Below are 21,436 nucleotides of genomic sequence, written 5' to 3'. Positions count from 1 at the left end.
CCAGCACAAGAAGCTGAGGGAAAAAAGCCTCAAGGGGCAAGGAAAAATCAGAATACTGCTGCAGAGAGACTGTCAAGAATGAGATCTGAGCAGAGGCCATTGGATCCAGGGTTAGGGGAAGCAAGTTTGAGAAAACATTAATAAAAAAAGACAAAGTACAGTTTGTGGAAAGTAATGTGCTATGGAAAATTCACACCAAGAGCTGACTCTGCCTTTGAGATATCTTTACTCTAAAGGAGTGATGGGCAAGAAATTGGAATGGATAGGTACAAGGCCACCTCTTCTAGCAAAATCAATAAAATATATTGCCTGCTACTATGTGGTATCATTCTGAGGGCAGAGACCAGATGTGAATAGTGCCAACAGATTCCATTGGGTCTACAGAATTCAGATGTGTTAGTCTGCATCTTCCTCACAGTGGTTCAAGCAAGGAATGTCATGCATTCCTGGCTCTAAAGATCAGTCATGTCACTCCTGATTTATTGATCATCCCAGAAGCATGCTGACAGTAGCGTGTGGCATTCACCATGTGCTTGATCCTCAGCTTTGATAGGAATAACCACTATGGCTAGACAGTCAGCAAGGACACAGCTCCAGGGAGCAGCTGAGAGGTGAATGAATGCAAAAGGTTCAAAAGCTTTGGTCACGGAACAGCTCTGACACGGAACAGCTCTGACACGGAACAGCTCAGACACGGAACAGCTCTGACACGGAACAGCTCAGACACGGAACAGCTCTGACACGGAACAGCTCAGACACGGAACAGCTCTGACACGGAACAGCTCAGACACGGAACAGCTCAGACACGGAACAGCTCAGACACGGAACAGCTCAGACACGGAACAGCTCAGACACGGAACAGCTCAGACACGGAACAGCTCTGACACGGAACAGCTCAGACACGGAACAGCTCTGACACGGAACAGCTCTGACACGGAACAGCTCAGACACGGAACAGCTCTGACACGGAACAGCTCAGACACGGAACAGCTCAGACACGGAACAGCTCAGACATGACTCCTCGTTAGCTCCCACAATAAGGGCCCACCCACAGCTGGAGCCAGCACAGCTCTGCCCTCATCTTTAGAGGAAATGAAACTTGTTAAAAGTTGGGTTTTGCATCTTACAGGAAACAGCTGCAGTGAATCTCAGCATGACAGGAAGAGTGTGTGTGCTGCAATATGTTACAAGACTTTATTAAAACTTCTTAAACCAGCCAACACAGAAGTTTCTTTTAAATAAATCCGATTCTGGTGCTTGTAGAAAACAGTAATTAAACTCGCTCTAGGATATATTTGTAGGCCCTTCACTACAAAGAATTGAAAGAGTAATTTGAACATCTTTTTCCTAGATGCACTATATTGCATTAATTCCTTATTTTTCTCACATTGTAACATGTTTAAAATTCTATTATATCGTAGATGAAATTTTTCTATCTTAGAGTTAAGCAAAATAATGGCATGTCTTAACAAACCTATTTTAAAGATTCAATGAAGTATTTAGGTACATGATTAACACTTGGGAAAAGGTGCTAGAAAAGATATTTAAATGATGTTCTTAATGATAATAATAATAACTTAGAGATAGATATTAACTTTGCTGAAAGGCCATAACGGAAAATGTTCCAAAGAGGGGACTGAACCATCTTCACCTCTTCGGCAGAGAACAATGCATTGTAGGGGGAAGTGAAAAGGGTATTTGATGAAGCAGGTCAAGGATGCCCTGAGTCTAATCCCTCACTTCTATTCTCTGACAGAAAGATAGGATAGGGCTCCATTCCTTTCCTGCCAATCCCAAAGATGAATAAGAAAAATGACTACCAAGACTCTGGGCTCTCATTCTTTTTAATAAGTGGGGCTCAGAACTGGAGAAGAATCAATGAGTATGGAGGTTCGAATGAGAAGGATCCCCAATGGTTTATATACTTGAATGCTTGGTTAACAGTTGGTAGAACTGTTTGGAAAAGATTAGGAGATATGGCCTTCTTGGAAGATTCTGGAAATTTTGAACAGTTTCTATGGGAGAAGGCTAAAGTCAATGGAAAACTGGAAATCTTGGGAATGTTGTCCACATTGAACACCTGAAGAATAAAACCACAGTTGTTTCTGAGAAACAGTTCTCAAAAAGGTATTTGAAGTATCTTACCAAGAAATACCTTAAGAAGAATAATCTCCGTGATTGACTTCATGTGTGGTTGAATCTGACAAGGAGACTTACGAACTTCGTTATTTCCAGAATAGTCAAGATGAAGATGGTTCAGACTCTGAGGACTAATTGGTCTTTGCTTTTCATAAAATGGAACTATTCTAAAGAAACCTAAAATCAGACTTTATGAGCAAATAAAAGTCATTTTACTCTAAAAAAAAAAAAAAACCCACTATTTTTAATCCTCCCATATATGACCTCACATCTGTCTAGATTTTCCATTATTTTATTTATTTTATTTTATGGAAATAAATTTAGAGTCATGCATTGCAGTTTTAAAACACTATAAGAAGTTCCTGGACACCCTTCTGCTTTCCCCAGGTTCAGGGAAGCAGTGTTGATAGGAACAGAGTTAGAGTTTAGCGTAGGTGTTCATCAGCAGATAAATGGGATCCAGAAAGATAAACATTGTCTTTTTCTCATTTGTAAACCCTATATTTTACATAGGTACACAAAATCATTCATACACACACATATGCAGAGAGAGAGCGAGAGCGAGAGCGAGAGCGAGAGCGAGAGCGAGAGAGAGAGAGAGAGAGAGAGAGAGAGAGAGAGAGAGAGAGTCTAGTAGGAAGTAGTGGTGGAGGGAAAAAGAATTAGGAATAGGGGTGTATATGGTCTAAGTAAGTGATTTGCTTAAAGGAAATTATCCTTAGGAAACCCAATACTATGTACAATGAGGACGCAGAAGTGTATGACTAACATGCATTACTCTTTGTTATTTCAGTAGCTCTATTGAATAGCTCTGGAATTTGCCTTGATGCTACTCACTGAGTTCTACTCTCCTGTGCTTCATCTGTCAGAGTAATCTAGTGATTCTGAAGATGCAAGATGCTTTTCTTCAACTAGCAGTGAAATGTAAAACTCATAATTCTGGATCTCGTTTTGTATCCACTTACTCTGAACACATACATGAAGATTGGTGCTGAGAATGTTTGCGATCGAAGTGCTTAAATGTACACAGTGCTGATGCTAAATACTTTCTGACCAGCTGCCATCGTGATCAGGAATGGAGATGGGGAAACAATTGGTACTGAGCAGTATCAGACGCCTTTGTACTTAAAATAATAGCTGTCGGACTTTTTTTTGAAACTCAACCATATTGCAAGTAAAATGAAAGTTATTTCCGTGTTAGAAATATTCCCTATCCTAATATAAACACAACACACACAAAAGCATATGTCACTGTTACCCTTCCATACAGATCACCAGTGAAGTGGAAGGACTCTGATGATGAGATCCTAAGGCTGAAGATGTAGGTTTTATGGACAGACAGAAAAGAGGGGGAGGGGAAGGACCTAAAGAAATCAGCCTTGAAGGGTAGCAGGCAAGTCCTCCAATGTTCATTCAATTACCATACTTTGACCTCCATAAAGCTGGGCCTCAGCATTTAGTGAGTGTGCAAATATGCTCTGCTCTTTAATATCTCCCCAGTGCTAGACACATGAGCAACTAATCCTTAATTGTTGGGAATTTATGCTCTTCAGCAGGCTCATACTTTAAGGCCAAAATTTTTGTCCTAAAGAGACACACTAGACAAGTATTAATATGGAGTTCTCAACTGCCTGTCACATTCTGAAGTTACATGGTTTCAGAGAGGAGACATTTCCTTGTGTTGCAAATATTAAAAAAGGTACACCATCTCATGCCAGTGCCGTCACCATCAGGCCACGTGGCATCTGTGGGATATTTTCATCTCAATCAACAAAGCATCTCAACCACTAAGCTCGCAATCTCCATCCCAGGCTGCTTCCAGCTCCTCTCTGAGCCCAGCAGCAGCTGCCCTCTTGCAACTCTCTTCCTGCGGACTCTTCTCACATTCCCAGCATCTGGGCCTGTGGTTATAGTCGCAACTCCCAGTAATCTATTAAAATAAAAACTCAGTAAGCTTGTAATTTAGCAATGAGATTTACATCAGTAAATCCTCACCCCACAAAACGCCCACACAATAAATTCTAAACCAATTAATATTAGTGTAAACTGCCCACCTAGGTAAGACAAATTGTCCTATAAAAGTCCATCCCTGAGGAAATATTCATAACTACGTGTGGCCCTTTCAGGCCACACAGATCTGGGTCATCTTTCTTCTTCCTCCATCTTGGTTCTCCCTTTTCCTTTCTCCTCTCTCCTGCCTTAAGAAAACTCTGTCCCCGCCTTCCTTTTTCACTGCCCAATCACAAGCCTTGCCTTATCTTGTGCCTGTCCTCGCCTGCATATAGACATCAACCACATCCCTGCCTCTCCACAGTTCCAAGTTATCTTTCCTGGATGCAAAAGGAAAGAAATCAATCTCAGTATAACTATCCAAAGCAAGTGGGGTTGGGTGGAAGGAGGGACAGAGATTACGCATGAAGAGCAATATCTGGTGGCAGAATCGCCAGTAGAACATTGTTTCTGCGCATGGCAGGGTCTTGGCACAGAAGGCCCTCACAGCGGCTGTGGCGACCTGCATATGTGTGCAAGAACAAGCCAGCTAAAAGGGTTCCATGATGGACTGGGAGGACTCACAAGCCCCCACCCCTAGCTAAGGAGTTATTGGTAACTGCAGAAAAGGAAGAGTCAGGTTTCTTCAGGTCTGCAGCCCCTGAGAGGCTGCCCCCACGCCAACAGATTAGTACTGGCTATACTAAGTGGGCTCAGTGGGTTTTGAAAAAGAGTTCATGGACTTGGGAAGGGACAGCTGTAGGAGAAAGGGCAGGAGGAAACAGAGTAGATTTAATCAAAACACATTATTTGCATGTATGAATCAGGAAATTGTATTAGTTTCCTTATTTAACTCAGTAAGTTATGAGCCTCATTAAGAGATGGCCATCCGTATGTTATTTTATTGCTGTAATAAAACACTAACCGAACAAGCTAGCAGAGGAAGGTTTGTAGGTTACAGTCCACTACTGAGGGATAGTGCTTCCCATTGTGGGCTGAGCCCTTGTATATCAATTAGCAAATCAAAAAACGCACCACAGGTTAAGAGCACTGGCTGTTCTTACAGAGGACATGGCTTCAATTCCCAGCACCCACAATACAACTCAAAACCATCTGTAACTCCAACCCTAGGTGATATGATGCCCTCTTCTGACCCCTGCAAGCACTCACACACACATAATGCGCAAGCACATGCATGCAAAACACCCATACAGCTAAAATTAAAAATTAAGAAATAAAATAAAGGAATTGCCCATAGACATGGTTATAGGCCAATGTGATCAAGGCGATTCTCCAGCTGAGATTCTCTCTTCCCAGGTTACTACAGGTGTGTGTCAAAATACCAAAAGTGTATGCATGCTTACGGGCTAGCGTCTTGCTTTTCCACAAAAATCACTCCAGTCAGAAAGCAGCCCACGTAAGGAATGCAAGTTCTCACCACATATGCGGAGGAAGTATCCTGAGATCTCATTCCTCAGCACTTACTAGCTATAGTCCCTGAGAAAGTTAACTTCCTGTAACTCGATTCTCAAAAGTAAACCTGTAATAGTCTCCCATTACATCTTGTCTGCTCCTCTGCTCCTACTGATATTAGCCAGGGGCAGCATTCGTGCATGCTAATAGCAACAGGACACTGACCGCCACCAGTGTAACTTTTCTAAGCTAGTTAGTGATACTATTTTAATGTAGAAAAAACATTTCCTAGAACCCCGATTGACCTAAGGTCTGTCCTTCCAGAATTCTGTATGGTGAGCTATGCCACAGTTTGCCAAAAAAAAAAAAAAAAAAAAAAAAGCTTCCTCTGTGTGTTTTTACAGAAAGGAAATACACATTTTATGTCAAAACTTGATGTTTATTGACACCAGTCACTTTAATGCTTCACTCTGTTATACACAGATGTTCCTACACCTGGCCGCTGAGTCTTATGCTGAGACTCTGGCTAGAGGTAAGTCTATGAGACCAGCAGAGGGGGACAGGAGACTTAAACGCACTGCCCATTGTCTGCTTCACTCCCTTACTGCCAAGCTGACATGAATCAAGCTGACCACAGGGTCCTTCTCAGACAGCCACCACGAGTCCTTTGTCTTTCTAAAACAATTCTGATCTCTTGTTCCTTTAACGACGCCCATCCTTTGAGCAAGACCATTGACTCAACCTATCTCGTTCTAAGGTCCATAACATCACAAACGCTCCAGCATCCTGTTGTCTACTTTAGAAAAATACAAATACAAATCCACAGAGAAAGGAAACTACCATGAATACACACAGATAATTTAAAAGCAAACACTTTAAAAAGTCCGACTCCTAGCAAGGAAGCTACCCATGATTGATGCTGCTGGGAGAAGGGAAATACGCTTTCCTCAACAGAGTGGCCCTGGGTACATCAACCACACTCCAGGGCAGGCCCCCATGCTCGGAGTAGTTGACCTGCTCAGGCTCCACAGTTGGTTGGTTGGTTGTCCATTTTTAGGGAGAGAAAGAACATGAAGTCAAGTGGTTGGGGAGGTGATGGGGATCTGGAAGGAGTTGAGAAAAGAACAAGAATAAAATATTCTTTTCCATATATATTGTGTGAGCATATATTTTATGACATTCTCAAAGAATAAATAAAAACATTATTTTCAAAAACCATTCTTTTCTAAGAAAAATGGTGGTGGTGGTGGTGGTGGTGGTGGTGGTGGTGGTGGTGGTGGTGGTGGTGTGTGCACACGGTGGTGGTGGTGGTGGTGGTGGTGGTGGTGGTGGTGGTGGTGGTGGTGGTGGTGGTGGTGGCGGCGGTGTGCACACAGTGGTGGTGTGTCCATGCACAAGTGAGCAAGCATATGTGTGGGTGGGGTGGGGTGTAAGTGAAAAGAATTGACACTGACCCCACTTGCTTATTCGAAAAACACTCAGTGGCTCTCACCATATGTGAAACTTGCCAGCCATGGGGCTTTTGGAGGCAAGAGCACACACTGGATCTCTGATCTTAGGATACTTGTTTGCACCTCTGAGACACAACTGGACATTAATAGTTAGAATGCCTCCAAAATTATAACATGCCTATATTGAGAATTATAAGGGTTGATTGACATGTAAAGGTGTTAATGAAACGGTAAGTTAAAAGGGTTTATTATAGAAAATCTACTCAATCTGACCTTGATTTAGTGAGTTTTTATAAAACCATATGCATCTGTATGTAAAATGAAACCCGATGAATTATCCTCAGTAGCAGCATCCAGGTGTCCGGAGCGTGGGCACTTTTGCTCCTCTTCTTTCTGCTCTTCACTGTTTGAGGTTTGCAGTTGTGCTTGTCTGATTTAAAAGGCACGAGAATGTGGGGTGGCACTGCTTTGGCGAGGGTGAGAATGCAAAGGGGCTGGAGAAAGGAAGAGGAAGTGACTGGAAGCATCAGAACTCACGTCCCAGCACGAATGAGTCAGAACACATTTCCCAGCACGAAATGCAAACAGCACATTCTCAGATTTACAAATGGGGTGAAAGTGAGCAGCGAAAGGACTTTGGAACTATGTAGAGATGGGATAGGCTCATTTGAAGCAAGGAAGTAAAGGTGCTTAAAATCTCCAGGTAAATGTCCAAGAGCAGATCAGAAACTGTAGCTGAGAGAGAGAGAGAGAGCCCTGCGGTGTTGGGAAGCTGCGTAAGTCCACCGAGACCACCCCGCCTTTCTCAATGGGTATGAAGCCGGGCTGATGTGTCTGGGTGGGTTTGCTGACATTCTTCTCTCTGGGTTGGACAGGTGAAGCCAATTCTTGAATCTGTATTGAGACGGTTGGTGAAGGAGAGAGAAACCCAGAGAGAAAGAATACAATTACTACACTTGTTATCAAAGGCACTTCAAGTGTGTCTATAGACAAACACCCATATCTGTAAATCTGGTGCTAAGAATAATGGATGCAGATGTGTGAAATTCCATGCGTAGTAACCGCCATCAGGAACCCTTGCTGATAATGTGGTGACCAAGGATCCACACATAACAGAGACATTGAAACACTTGGTTTCTGAATATGACTCACTAAAGAGGCCTCTTTGTGGAAAATAAGGGCGGGAAATCACCCTGCACTAGGTCACCTTTTTAAATATTTTCTGAAAGATGATGTTTTTAGGCATGTGTCCTGCATGATTCTGTTGGAAGTGTCTATGAGTCACTGTGAGGTTTCATTATATTCTACATAATACATTCTAAACAACAGTACCGTGTTTGTTCTGTTCTGACGAAGGAGGAAAGGGAGTAGAAAGAAATTACAGTCGTATTTTTCCCCATCTTTATTTGAGATTAGCTCACCGGCTGGTTCTTCTATTGCGAAGGTCCCTGTGCTTTATAATTCATCAGAACTTTGGTGTTTTTAGGTGTTCATGCACTTTAAAATAGTTGTGGTAGTTCTTATTTTTTAGAAAAATAAAAACAACTGGTTGCAAGTAGCTTATTAATTGCTAAGAGGAAAAAATGTGCTAACTCCTTTTTAAAAAAGAAACTATGAAAATAGACTCAGCACTGAGCTGACTGTCTTCCTTTCTATGGATCCTCATTTTGATTGGAGGATCAATTAAGCCTGTTTCCCTGGCATCACTCCCACATCTACATACTACTAGGTCATTTTGATAGGAACCAAAAAATGTTGAACTGGGTCATTTCCTAATCATTTTCTAAAACTTCAGCAAATTGGACACAATCCATCCTAAGGTGGATTTATAGAGTCAGGTGTTAGTAGTCTGTGTTCGGTGTTCAAAGATGGATAGCAGATAAGAAATCACAAATCGAAAAGTCTTAAAATTTCCTAACAAAATGATCAGAGGCAAAAAAAAAAAAAAAATACAGTGTGTGTACGCATGCATGTGTGCGTGCATATGTATCCCTTCCTCTCCTTCCCCTCTTATAGGACAATCATTTAATTCTATACTTTCTTTTTAAACTTATGAGGCTGTTTAATTAGGTTGTTAACAATTAGAACACCAGGTTGTGAGGATACATGCCGTTTGTCAGGGAGAACTGAGACCGCAGGAACTGAGCTGAGGAACAGCATTGATTTTTGGCAAAATCTGCGAGTCCAAAGCTTTCTGATCAGCCTTTTGCTGCTCTGAAATTTCTTATTTCTCCTTCTCCGCATCGAAGATCTTGCCCTCTTGATGCCTGGGCTTGTGAAGTGGCTTCTTCTTGAAGTAAGCATCAGTCAGGTGTTTGGGGATTTTAACCTCGCTGATATCAACTTGTGTAGAGGTGGTGATGACAAACTTCTGGCGTGTCCTGCGCAGAGGAACTCTGTTGAGGGCAAGAGGTCCAGTCACAAGTAGCAAGCCACTGCCCAGCTGCTTCAGGAAAACCACTCTCTTGCCTCTGTGTCGCGCCAGTGAGGATGATCAGGGCAGTCCCGGAAGTGATGCTGGAGCGCAGCCTCCTCAGGTGCTGACTGAAGGGCTTCTGGCCATGGCTCAGCAGCTTTCAAGGCACATCTCAGTAGGATAATACCAGGTGCCTCCGTTCTTGGCCCCACCAATTGTTTTTGTGACAGTAGCAAGGACCTTCTCCTTTTTCTTCTTCTTCTCAACCTTTGTCTTGGCAGCTGAGTATTTCCTTTTGTAAAGGCCTTTCTGGAATACGTGGCAGATCGGGAGTACCTGCCAATTCCTCTAACCAGGACAGGATTTCGGCTGCAATGGGGCTGGCCCTTCTTGGGCTTTTTTTTTTTTTTTTTTTTTTTTTTTTTTTGGTTCTTTTTTTTTTCGGAGCTGGGGACCGAACCCAGGGCCTTGCGCTTCCTAGGTAAGCGCTCTACCACTGAGCTAAATCCCCAGCCCTTCTTGGGCTTTTTAACCTTCGGGCTACCCCTTTTGACTGCACCATCGGGCCGGGCACGAGAGGCAGCAGCATCACCGCCAGCCTTCTTGGCCGCAGGTTTCTTCCTCCTCTGTATCAGGCTTCTCCGCCTTTTCGCCCGCCATCTTGCAAGACAGGAAAGAGCAATTCTGTACTTTTTAAAGCCCAGGAAAATCCTTGTTCTGACTTATTACTCTACACCCATCTTCTGTCTCCTTGCTCTTGGCATTGACCTTTTGAAGTTCAACCCATTTTACCAAATGGACACACATCCTCTACTTGAAATACGATAGATGGTTTTGGGTTCTAATAATGCAATAGTCACGCCATTCACAGGGCTCTTGACCTGTGCTGGGAACTCTTACAATGGCTTTATGAAAATCGTCATCATTCAACCTTTATTCGGGCCATTTAAATGGCAACCTCTGTCCTTTTACAGCTTAGATACAGGAACTAACGGAAATTTGATTGAGAAAGCTGCTCAAGGTACCACAGTTGGTGAAGTACCAGGTTGGAGACTAAAAAGAGCTGGAATAAAATTTAGTCTCAGAAACGGGGTCTACAGAATGCATGGCTCCTGTTTCAGCAGTTCTTTGCATGTCACGGGATCGCCCCTCATAGCTCTGGGGGAAAGCTACTCTTTTATCGTTTTTAACACTGTGTTGCAAACACAATAGCAAAGAAAGTTCAACAAACTTGCTAAACACACAGCTGGTATCAGAACCAGAATTCTAAGCCCAAATTGATATTTGCAATTAAACACAGTACACAGCCCCTGTGCTATTTAACGACTGTTATTCTAAAGAGCTCACTTGAAGCTGAGGAAAGGCATTACAATCTCACTCTTAGTCTGTTGCCGAGGAACAGAAAACTATACTGGTGTCTGTCAGGCAATAAGATGGCAAGGAATGTGGTCCAAGATTAAAATTATTTATTAGGGAAAGTTGCTAACTCACACATGGTCATTCATGTTAGGTCTCCCTACTTCTATTTAAAATAAATCACTCTTGAGGATTCTTATTCGATCAGCATCTCAGGTCCAATGTGGCCAAGGGAATTTTGTTGGAAGTAAATCTCCATGATTAAATATGGACAAAAATCATTAGTAATCCTTTAAGAAGGAAGGCAAAAACTCCTCACCAAAGCCTACTGTGTTCAGTACCCTTAGATTCACTTTTGACATCTTCCCTGCAAACCATCTTCTTGTACTTCACAGGGGTCATAAGAGCCCAGGAGCAGGGATGTCTTCACCCTTTGTCTAAAGCATGAATTAAATAAACAGCCTACTGGTGCATCAAACCATTGGCATTTTAATGGCGGCACTCACTCAGACCACGCATTCATAGACTCCTGACATTTCAGTCACCATCTGCCTCCTGCTGCCTTTCAGAAGCAATGAACTCAGGAAACACACACACACACACACACACACACACACACACACACACTTGTGCAAAACTAAATATGAAAAACTGAGAACTAAATGCCTTCCCATCGTTTCCTCCTTTACTTTTGAACCTCGGGATATATAAGATTACAATATATAGGTCAATCGAGAATCATATTCCTACGGATGACAAGATGTCCTTTAATTTCTCTTCCTGATAATTGCGTTACTTCTGTTTGTTTTACTGCTTAGGGGACATAAGGACATCTTTCCAGACTACCTACCCTGGAATGCGTGGCACCATTCCGAATCCTTACCCACCAACAAGTTCCATGGGTCTTCATCCTCAACAACCTCTGGGTTTTTCAAATGTAGGAAACCAAGTACGGACTGGGCAAGTTTCCTTCATTACATCTCCAGGAATCTTCCCTAACAATCAGCTGGGTCGAGAAAATGTGCCAAGGGTAAATCCAGCTCCAGGAGCAGCAACCAGCAATGTTAAAGATGCTGCGGTAGCACTTGGGGTGAGTGGATTTGCCACTAGAATTTTAATGTTGCATTTGCAAGGCTTGTATTCATCTGCCGGTTATAAATAGTATATCATCCAATGAGCAAACACATGTAAGGACTATTCTGCTAACTGTGTCTCTCTCAGAAAGAAATGATCAATATGTGTATGAATCACCCTGGGTTCATTTATTTTATATTCAGACACAAGTCTAAGAGTTGACAGAAGGCTCTCCCTAGCAGGAAGATCCAGGAATGGTGACATGACAGGAGCCCAATATACTTCTTGCTTGATTTCACTGTCTCTGAAAGTCTTTTTAGACAACCTTACTTTTGTCTTTGGATTGGTTATTAACCTATACTTCTATAAAGATGAATTAACTTTAGAGTGATCATTGATAACTGTTTTAAAGAGAATTGAGATACTGGCAAACAGTCTGAGGGAAGCAACGTTTTTGGTTTTTTTTTTTTTTTTAAACTCTTGGAAATTCTGTCTTTGTTGCTTTGCTTACAAAAGTTGATTTGACTGGACACACACAGTCTTTTTTCTCTAAGCACACATGACTTAAAGACTCAACATGCTTAGACAGAACTGACCGTCATTTGTTAAGCTTTCCCCATGCCTTCACACACTCCCACCAAATCGTGCCATGCCTCTTCCTGTATCCAGCTCCAAAATCTTGGCTACAAGAGTCAGTAGACAATAGATGCCCATCTTAGCAGCTACTGCTTTGGGTAGTCTAGTTAAGTCACAGTGTTTCAGGCAAATAAAAATGAACAGTACCCAACGCTCCACTCAAGCAGCCAATCTACGCTGGAAAGGTGGCTCCTTGGATCTTCCCCTTCCAAGTGAAGTACAATCCCTGTAAACTCACAGCTCACAAAGCCAACCCCATACAATTGCTGGAAATATCTTGAAGCCCAAGCCAGGCACACTCTCTGCCTGCAGGTAGTCTATGACCCAGCTATGTACACATAATAAGGATGCAAACTAGAGAATATGTTGCAAGGTGATACTGAGTGAGGAGACCCAGACTTAGAAAGGTCTTCAGATGAAATGTGTATGGTATACTTGATGAACAGGAGAAGGTCAATAAAGGGCAACAGAATGCTTAAAGCAAGGACCAGTGGGAAGGTGGCCAGAGGGGAGGAGGAAAGCATACCTGGAGTAGACAGCTTTGGATTTTACTGTATGGAACAGGATCCAATTGGAGCATTCTGCCTTATAGAAAAGACATAAACAATCAAAATATATTTAAAGAAAATATAATGTTCTGCTTTAAAAAAACATGATTAGACCATTCTGGGTCCTTTCTATGAAGATTGTGAAGCTACACCCCTAGTTGTCACAATACTCCAGGGACCACGGCTGGTTAGGGTAAAATATCTGTCCCCTCCACTCGAAGTCACTGGAATGGTCAGTTTTAATTGTCAATCTGGCACAACCTAGAATCGCCTGAGAAGAGAGACTCAATGAAGGACTGTCTGCATCATGTTTCCCTTTGAGGGATTATCTTAATTAAGTTAATTGATATGGGGGGATCCAACCCACCATGGGTAACACCATTCCCTAGGCAGGGAGTTCTGGGCAGTATGAGAGTGGATAAATCAAGCTGAGCATGAGTAAGTGAGTAGGTTGGCATACACCCCTATCTCATGTGATATGAATAGTTCTTGGAAGTTTCTGCCTTGACTTCTCTACAGTGATGGACTATAAACTGAGATTGTGAGCCAAAAATAAACACTCCACCCCCAAGGTTGCTTTTACAAGGTTCAGTGTATTTCAACAATACATTATTGTTTTAGAGTATTTATGAAATTGTTATTTTTCCTTTAATTCAATTTAATTTTACGTGGTACCTATCCACTGAGGAAATAAACACAGAAGTTTCTGTGACTACAGTCTTCCTGGATAAATAAGATATAATCATAAACTTGGGACAAAATGAACTATGGATATGTTTCTGAGCTTTGGACCAATATAGCAACTGTTGCTTCTCAGAAATTCATGTGTACTCTACAACGAAAGTTGTGATAAGAGTTACAAAGTAAAAGATTTATCCCTTAGCACTGGTAAAATATCTCTTACTTGGTATGAGAACGGTTGTATACCAGCATTTAAAAAAAGCAAGCAACACAAGGACTGGAGAGACCGTGTTGTGGTTGAGAGCATTCACTGCTCTTGCAGAGGACATTACCATTCTCAGCACCCACATGGTGTCTCATAATTGCTTGTAACTTCAGTTTCAGGGTATCTGACCCCAAACCCCTTTGGACATCCTTGAACACCACCAGGCACACTTGTGATGCACAGACATTCATATAGGCAAAATACCCAGGTGCAGAAAATAAAATAATAGTTTTTGAAATAAAAAAAAAATATGAGATATAAAAGCAAGTAATGCCATGGATTTTACATCTTAAAATGTGAGAGGAATTCACAGAGGAAAAAGCAAATCCATTTGACAAGTATAACAGTCAGGGCAACTCAGAATGGGTGGAACCAAGCTGAGCCAGAAAGGACAGGTTGTAAATGAGTTTTGGAGTCAGTCCCGGGTCATGCATTCTGGGCGTGCCTTGGGCACTTGATTTCTTATGGCTTTGTGTCTCCATGTAGTTGTTGGCACAGTGACATGTTGAAATAATACGTGCAGGATGTTTAAAGTGTTATCCGGCATGTGCTTAATATTCTAGGAGTGACTTGGTTTCTACTGATTCCTTTTCTCATGACTAGCATTGCCTGGACAGAGAACTGCTTTACTTATACAAGACAGTCGCTGTCACTCAGGTCACAGCAGTCTATGAACAAATATACTCATCAAGGATACTAGGAGGTACTTAAGTAGTCACACTTCCTAAAGACCTCTTTGTAGGTCATGCAGAAATCAAACAAAATTTATTAAAAACGTTTATTACATACGTGCGTGTATGTGTACAAGTGCGGGTGTGCATGCATGCACATATACATAGAGGTCAGAGGGTAATTTGAAAGACTCAGTTCTCTCCACTACACGGGGTCTGAGTATCACACATTGGTCATCAGACAAGACAACAAATGTCCTTACCCACTGAACCAGCTCACTGGCCCCTCAAACAAAGGTTTTACCTGAAGCCCTTCCTCCCCTGATGTTTCAGTATACATCAAAATATTAACTGTTTAGGTGAATTCTCATGGATCCTGGTTACATGGACAGTGAATAAAAAGGAATGACTTTGGTTGTAACATTTCACAGGCTACTAATAAAAAGGTTATTTTAAAATGTCTCTCTGGTTTCTTTTTCAGGGAGTGCAAATCACAATTGGATTGATGCACATTGGCTTCGGAGTTGTTCTTGGGTTACTGAGCACCTCTTACTCTATGACTTGGGCATTTTACTCTACTGCTTTTATTGGTGGATATCCATTTTGGGGTGGAGTCTTTGTGAGTAGATTGCTAGGACAACTCTCCCTGTGCAGGAGTAGGTGTCCCCAGCCTGTTCAAAGCAAGTTCTTGGAAAGTTCTGTGTCTAATGGCTAGAGAGTTTTTAGAAATAACAGCTCTGATTGATCAGAAAGGGGGGGCTGCCACTCCCCACTTCAGACTTAACTCTACTGCAGCTTAAACTCATTCCTAATACAAAGCCAAGGTATAGGATGGAGGGTCTTGAAAGGGGATGATCCAAAACATGTGGAAGGTAGAGCGTTCACAAGATGAGACTGAGAATGAGATGAAGTTGAGTAGGAGGCTGTCATGCACAGTCGAGTCATCTGTTATCAAGTCCTTTACATGCAAGAAAATGAGGGTGGGGAATTAGAGTGTATCCCCAAGAGTTAATCTAAAGAAAAAAAGTATGCTGTGTGTGAGGGAAACAAGCAAACAAACATAACTGGACCAATCTCTAGTACAAAGAGACATTCCCAGGTGCAAGCAGAGAACCTACGATTCACGGATTTCTCTATGTCTACAGTTCATTGTTTCTGGCTCACTCTCCGTATCAGCATTCAAGAAGTTCTCTGACTGTCTGGTAAGTTAGAAAACTTATTTCAATTTCTCAAATTCCTTTAAAGATTGGTTTGATTTACTTTCAAGGAAAACCTGAGATGATAGATTAGAAGAGTATGGATGAAAAGAAGTTCTTTCTCAAAATATCTGCCAGCCGCTGGGCAGTGCCTGTGCTGGAGCAGGGGAACAGAGCACTCAGTTTGCTACTGGGAAAGGCAGAGCACCATATTCATGCTCTTGAAAGCACAAGAGAGGGAATCAGTAAAGGCAAGTGTTATTTAAGCTTTCACGTGCTGGCACACTGGTTCTGTTGGGTCACATGGCATTCAGGGAAAACCAAGGAAGAATCTAGGAGCCAAAACCAACCACCTATAAGCCACTTGAACAACAAAGTTCTGGTGTTCACTGCCATTCCTCAGCTCCATCTTGTATTTTCACTTTTCACTGGTGTGTAACTCCTATTGTTACTCAGACTGTCTCTGTTGTCAGTTCTTTAAATCGCCACGAGAGCAACCAGTTCAGAGGAAAGGAAGAGCACATAGAAATGACCACAGAGACTGGACTTCGGTTCTCCCAGCCTCAGCATGCCCCATGTTATAATTTCCTACTTTAGTAGCAAACCAGGAGAAAGATATCTTTTGCATAAACCTAGACCAGAAATGGTCTCAATATTATATGAGATCATGCACAAGAACAAAGGAGGGAGATAGGAACATGGAATCATATTTTTCATGCTCTCAAGATAAAACAGTGAGTTATGCTAGAATTAAAATCAGCCTAGTCTGATTAGTTGCATCTATTGTAATCCAAAACAAAACAGAGCATCCTTCTCTATATAGGTCACATCCCTCACAGGCTGTGTAGAAAGAGACTCTACCTCTTGGGATTGTACAACTAGATAAGAATGTATAAAGTCAGATACTAGGACCATCCCATGTGTAGTGGCTGTAAGAGTTAAAAATTACATCATTTTAAATATTTAACAAAATATCTATCACAGAATGCCAATTAAAAGTTTGTTCTTGCAGCTGTAGATCATTAGTTAAGAGCAGACTTAAGTTCTCTTCTAGAGGACCAGGGTTTCATTCCCAGCACTCACACAGTGACTTGTATTCTGTATAATTCATAGGGGAGAGGATTCGATCTCTCTCCTGGCTTCCGTGAGCACAGCATGCTCATGCTACAAAGATATGCATGCAGGCAAAACACCCAGATAAAAAATAAAATTAAATCAATTTTAAAAAAAAGCCCTTAAGTTTGTTTTTTTTAAGTAGAGTTTTTTTTCAGTTCTTTACAGTTTTCATAAAATATATTTTGAATATTTTCTCTTCATTCTGCCAACTCCTCCCAGATCTTCCCAACCTCCCTACCCACCCAACTTTGTGTTCTTTCTGTCTTGAGAGAGAGAAGGGTGGATAACAAGATCTTCCCCATAGATCCTGAGCCTTAAGAGGTTGATGAAGATGTTCCATGCAGAAATGAGTGCTCCCAAGTCTTTCACTCCCTACACATTTTCCAGTTATGTCATGGAGATGTTATTGTAAACAAATGCCATTACATAAATGTGTTGGACGGCATTCTACTTCAAATTACATTTATATTGTCTCATATTTCTGTTACTTAAAATATTTACAGCTTCTTGGGGGGTGGGGACTGATAGCTGGAATACAGTGTAATTTTCACAACTATTCAGAAGGGCAGAAGAAAGATGTTATATCAATTTCGAATATTGTTTCATGGTAAGGATATAGGTCGGTGGTAAAGGACTTGCCTAGGATGCATCAAACCTTGAGTTCAATCCTCAGTACAGTCAAAACTAAAACAAGATGCCAACAATTAAGAAACATTAACTTGGAAAGACTCCCACTCCCTTTACATTCATTTGCCTTTTGCATGGATTACTGTTCTTGTTACCTCTATTAGGTGAAGAGTACCCTGATAATAAACATTTTTAGCATCATTTCTGCCTTTGTTGGAGTGGTTCTGTTTCTGTGTGATCTGAACAATAATGGCCACTATTATCAAGACTACTGGATGGTGGTAAGTGTCCTTCCATTGGCCACATGACGGTTCCTTTTTCACTACTAGAGTATATCCATTGCTGTCTCCTATTCATTAAACAGTGGTTCTGTTGAGAAAGTTCCATTTCTAACCCTACTCCTAGGGATGTGATTGTTAATACAAAGTGAAAAATTATATTTGCAGATAGATGAAGTCAGAACAACCACCCCATCACCATCACAGGCTCAATAGATACAGAGAAGAATTTCTTTTTTCTGCATTTGAAATTCTGCATAAATACAATAGCCATGTCTTACGTGGCTTTTTTACCATGAAAACAGGAAGACTGTCTGCGAGTGCAATCACCCCCTGATTATTTCTCTATTGTCATCAAATGCTTATTTAGGAGAGATACAAATGTCTTTTGATTTTTTAAATAGCAGAAGACTTTTTCTTTCAGCAAATAAACTACTTAGGAATAATGGAATATAAATGATTTTTTTTTCTCGGGAACAGTCTCACTGCTGTTATAAAAAAAAAGAAAGTTGGGTTGGGGATTTAGCTCAGTGGTAGAGCACTTGCCTAGCAAGCACAAAGCCCTGGGTTCGGTCCCCAGCTCCAAAAAAAAAAAAAGAAAGAAAGTCACTCACAGAGTGAGTTGAACATTAGCAAGATAGCACTTTCGATGAATCAGGGTGTTTCTGAAGAGCCTCCTGTTCAGCCTAACAGTCTATTTGTTTATGATTTCAGCTTTCTGGGAGAGGAATTGCAGGTGTGCTGGCAATATTTTCCTTGTTGGAATTCAGCATAGCGTGGGCCACGGCCTACTTTGCATACCAAACTATCCTCCATGGCAACAGAGTGAGTTGATTCTCTTCTTTGTAAAAAGAATCTGAATACTTGCTGGAGAAGTGTGGACTTGAGTGTCTGCCAAGCCCCACTGGGAGCTGACTACCGAGCTCTCTGTTCTCCACTCTGCTGGAACAGAGGAGAGTGATTGAACTGTGTAACCACTCTGCTTGTTTTCTCTTACCCTTTCTAGTCTGTCCTGGTTGCTCCAACTGTGTATGCGGCCAACCACTTGATGCAAGAGTCGTCCCCAGCTTCTCCTATATATGACAACGTTCCAGATTATGCTGTTAGGCAGTAACAGGCATGAAGAATCACTGGTACAATTTCATGTAGTAAACCTTCTCTGAAAATAAGCTGTTATTTTGCTGCCCATGGTGCAAATCTAATTAGTGCCTGTATTTGGAATTTGTTCCTAGGCTCATGGCTAACAGTCACTGGGTTTTTAATCAGTGCCTCTTTCTGCTTACCATTACCCCACCACAGAGGAAAGACAAGAGGGCCGAAACCTAACTGCAGTGTTCTCAGCATCACAAACATTCTTTTCTCGTTATCTTTTTCACAATAAAATGTCATGGGGAACACAGCCTCTGGGTATCTTTCTGCATGTGCTATGCTCTGATAAAGTAAATCTGACAGAACTGGCAAGGTTGATATTTCTTAAAGATTTTTACAGTGTCCAATCACTGGAATTCGGGGTCATCTTCCCCCATGTTCTGTTCAGAAATCACAGATCCAATCATGCTTGTTTGGACCCATATTATTTTATACATCAATATTGTTACCAACCAGTTGACTAATTTATTATTTATTATTAATTTTTTAATTTTATAAATTACCATATACAGTATTAAGTATCTTAAAAGTAACTTCTATTCACCCATTATACTTGTCGTCTCAGAGGCCTACTACTGAATAAGCTCACCCTTTCTAGTTCTTTCTAAACTTTAGCTGATTGGTTCAACTCAGCTAGTTGTTCTGGCCCAAACTCCTCTCCAAGCTGACCATTCAAACTGGTTTCTCACAACTTCTCACTCAATTGCTGTGTTTGGCCTCAAACTAACTCTGGGAATCTATTCTAATCTTCTGGCTTCTGTTTTCGCCTACAACCTGTCTCTGTAAAACTGTTTCAGTAAAACTGCCTCTGCTGATCTTCATGGACTGCACAAACTCACAAAGGAGCAGATCTCCACTGCACTGACTGAATGGAACTCAACTAGTCTCTTCTCTGAACTGTACCATACCTAACCCATACCTAACCACATTCAACTGAACTGCCGCTCTCCCTCTCTCTAGGAAGTTCTCTTAAGTCACCTCTCCTTCCTATGCTGCTCTCATGAGAGCTGGGTATAGCCTATCTCTGACTAACTGAGTCAAATCTTCCTCTGATTTGTCACTTTGTCTTTCCCTCAATTAGATGTCACTTTCAAACCAAACTGGCTGCTTCCTTCTATAAACTAACCTTACTTTCATTGTTTAGGATTAAAGGTGTGTATTAAGCGCATATCTGTATTCCAGCCAGATCATATTGTAATCCGTGGTATGCCTGCATTCTAGCCAGACTATACAGACCTAGAAGGTATTTTGGATGAAATCCCTGACAGAGCAGCCATGTTGCTGGATTAAACTTCTTCTACAAATATCACTATGGAATTAAGAGAATTGCTTTTAATACATCTTTAAAATATAATTACATCTCTTTCCCTTTCCTTACTACAGCCCGTCCTAGGTCCCCTCCATCTAACTTTTCCCATGTCCCCTCCGACTCTCAAATAGATAGCCTTTTTTCTATTACTGTTGTTACATATATGATGTATATGAATTTGTGTGTACAAATACATAACAATAACCTGCTTAGTCGTATTTGGGTTTTTGTGTGTATGTGTGTGTGTATATATATTTATGGTTTCAGGACTGATCACTTTGTATGGCTAATCAATCATGAGGTCCATCCATGAGAAAAGCTAATTCTTTGTCTAGGAATAGGACCTCAAGAGAGTTCCCCACTTCCATATTAACATGTCCATTAATCCTTCTACTGTTCCCATCTTGTTTATGTAACCATGGTATCAGAAATCACTGCATAAGGTGCTAAAAGAGGGAAGCATTTAACAGTCCTACCCAACTGTGACAATTATGAACCATAACAATGGCATGATACCCATACAGGTGAAGCAAATGGCACTGACTCTTGGTCGTAACCCACAGCTGCCTAACTGGATTTCATCCCTCTCAACATAGGAGAAATCATGCTTCGTATTAGAAACCCAGTCAACTTCCCAGGAATGTTAAGGTCATGGATCTTAGAAGAGAATTGACTACTATCACTTTACAAGGCTAGCATAATTCCTTAACATATTCTGAATCATATGCTTATACTCACCAAGTAGCTACCATCCCTCATCAAAGAAAATTATCTTGACAGCAAGTGGAGACCATAGTAAAGAACCACACCTGAGCACAATGCAGAGAGCAATGGATCCTGGGTATTCTCAAGCCCAGTAGGTACACCTTTATCACAGCGTGACTCGGGGAACAAGATAGAAGAGGGGGTAATTAGATTGTTAAGAGTCACAATACCAAGAAGTCTGCTGTGAAACAGTCTCTCAATGTGGTAATAGAGTCACCTTCTCCCTCTCCTTCTCCTCCCATTACCCTTGACTCCTTGTGAGTGATTCAGTCTCTTTGCCTCTTTGTGTCTGTCCCATGTGCCCCTTTGCCTACATCCATCCTGCCTCATCTCTTTTCTCTCCCCTATTTTGGTCTC

At 41.5% G+C, this 21,436-nt stretch overlaps 1 protein-coding gene and 1 pseudogene across 4 annotated transcripts; one reads left to right on the top strand and one right to left on the bottom strand.

Annotated features, from left to right (window-relative positions):
- The first annotated feature begins 7,523 nt into the window (after window positions 1-7,523).
- On the top strand, window positions 7,524-20,532 carry Ms4a12 (membrane spanning 4-domains A12). Of its 4 annotated transcripts, none has more exons than XM_087549050.1 (8): window positions 7,524-7,804; window positions 11,583-11,854; window positions 15,121-15,258; window positions 15,785-15,841; window positions 17,743-17,859; window positions 18,571-18,681; window positions 18,863-18,989; window positions 19,089-20,532. In XM_087549050.1, the coding sequence occupies exons 1-7, from the start codon at window positions 7,801-7,803 to the stop codon at window positions 18,968-18,970; spliced, it is 807 nt and encodes a 268-aa protein (XP_087405176.1). In that variant the 5' UTR covers window positions 7,524-7,800; the 3' UTR covers window positions 18,971-18,989; window positions 19,089-20,532.
- Window positions 9,074-10,091, bottom strand: LOC103691292 (60S ribosomal protein L6 pseudogene; annotated as a pseudogene).
- Window positions 20,533-21,436: the final 904 nt, after the last annotated feature.

Source organism: Rattus norvegicus, chromosome 1 (genome assembly GCF_021556685.1).
Source record: "Rattus norvegicus strain SHRSP/BbbUtx chromosome 1, alternate assembly SHRSP_T2T, whole genome shotgun sequence".
NCBI lineage: Eukaryota > Metazoa > Chordata > Mammalia > Rodentia > Muridae > Rattus > Rattus norvegicus.
Note: the sequence above shows the minus strand (reverse complement) of the source record. Positions and strands in the feature narration are given on the sequence as shown.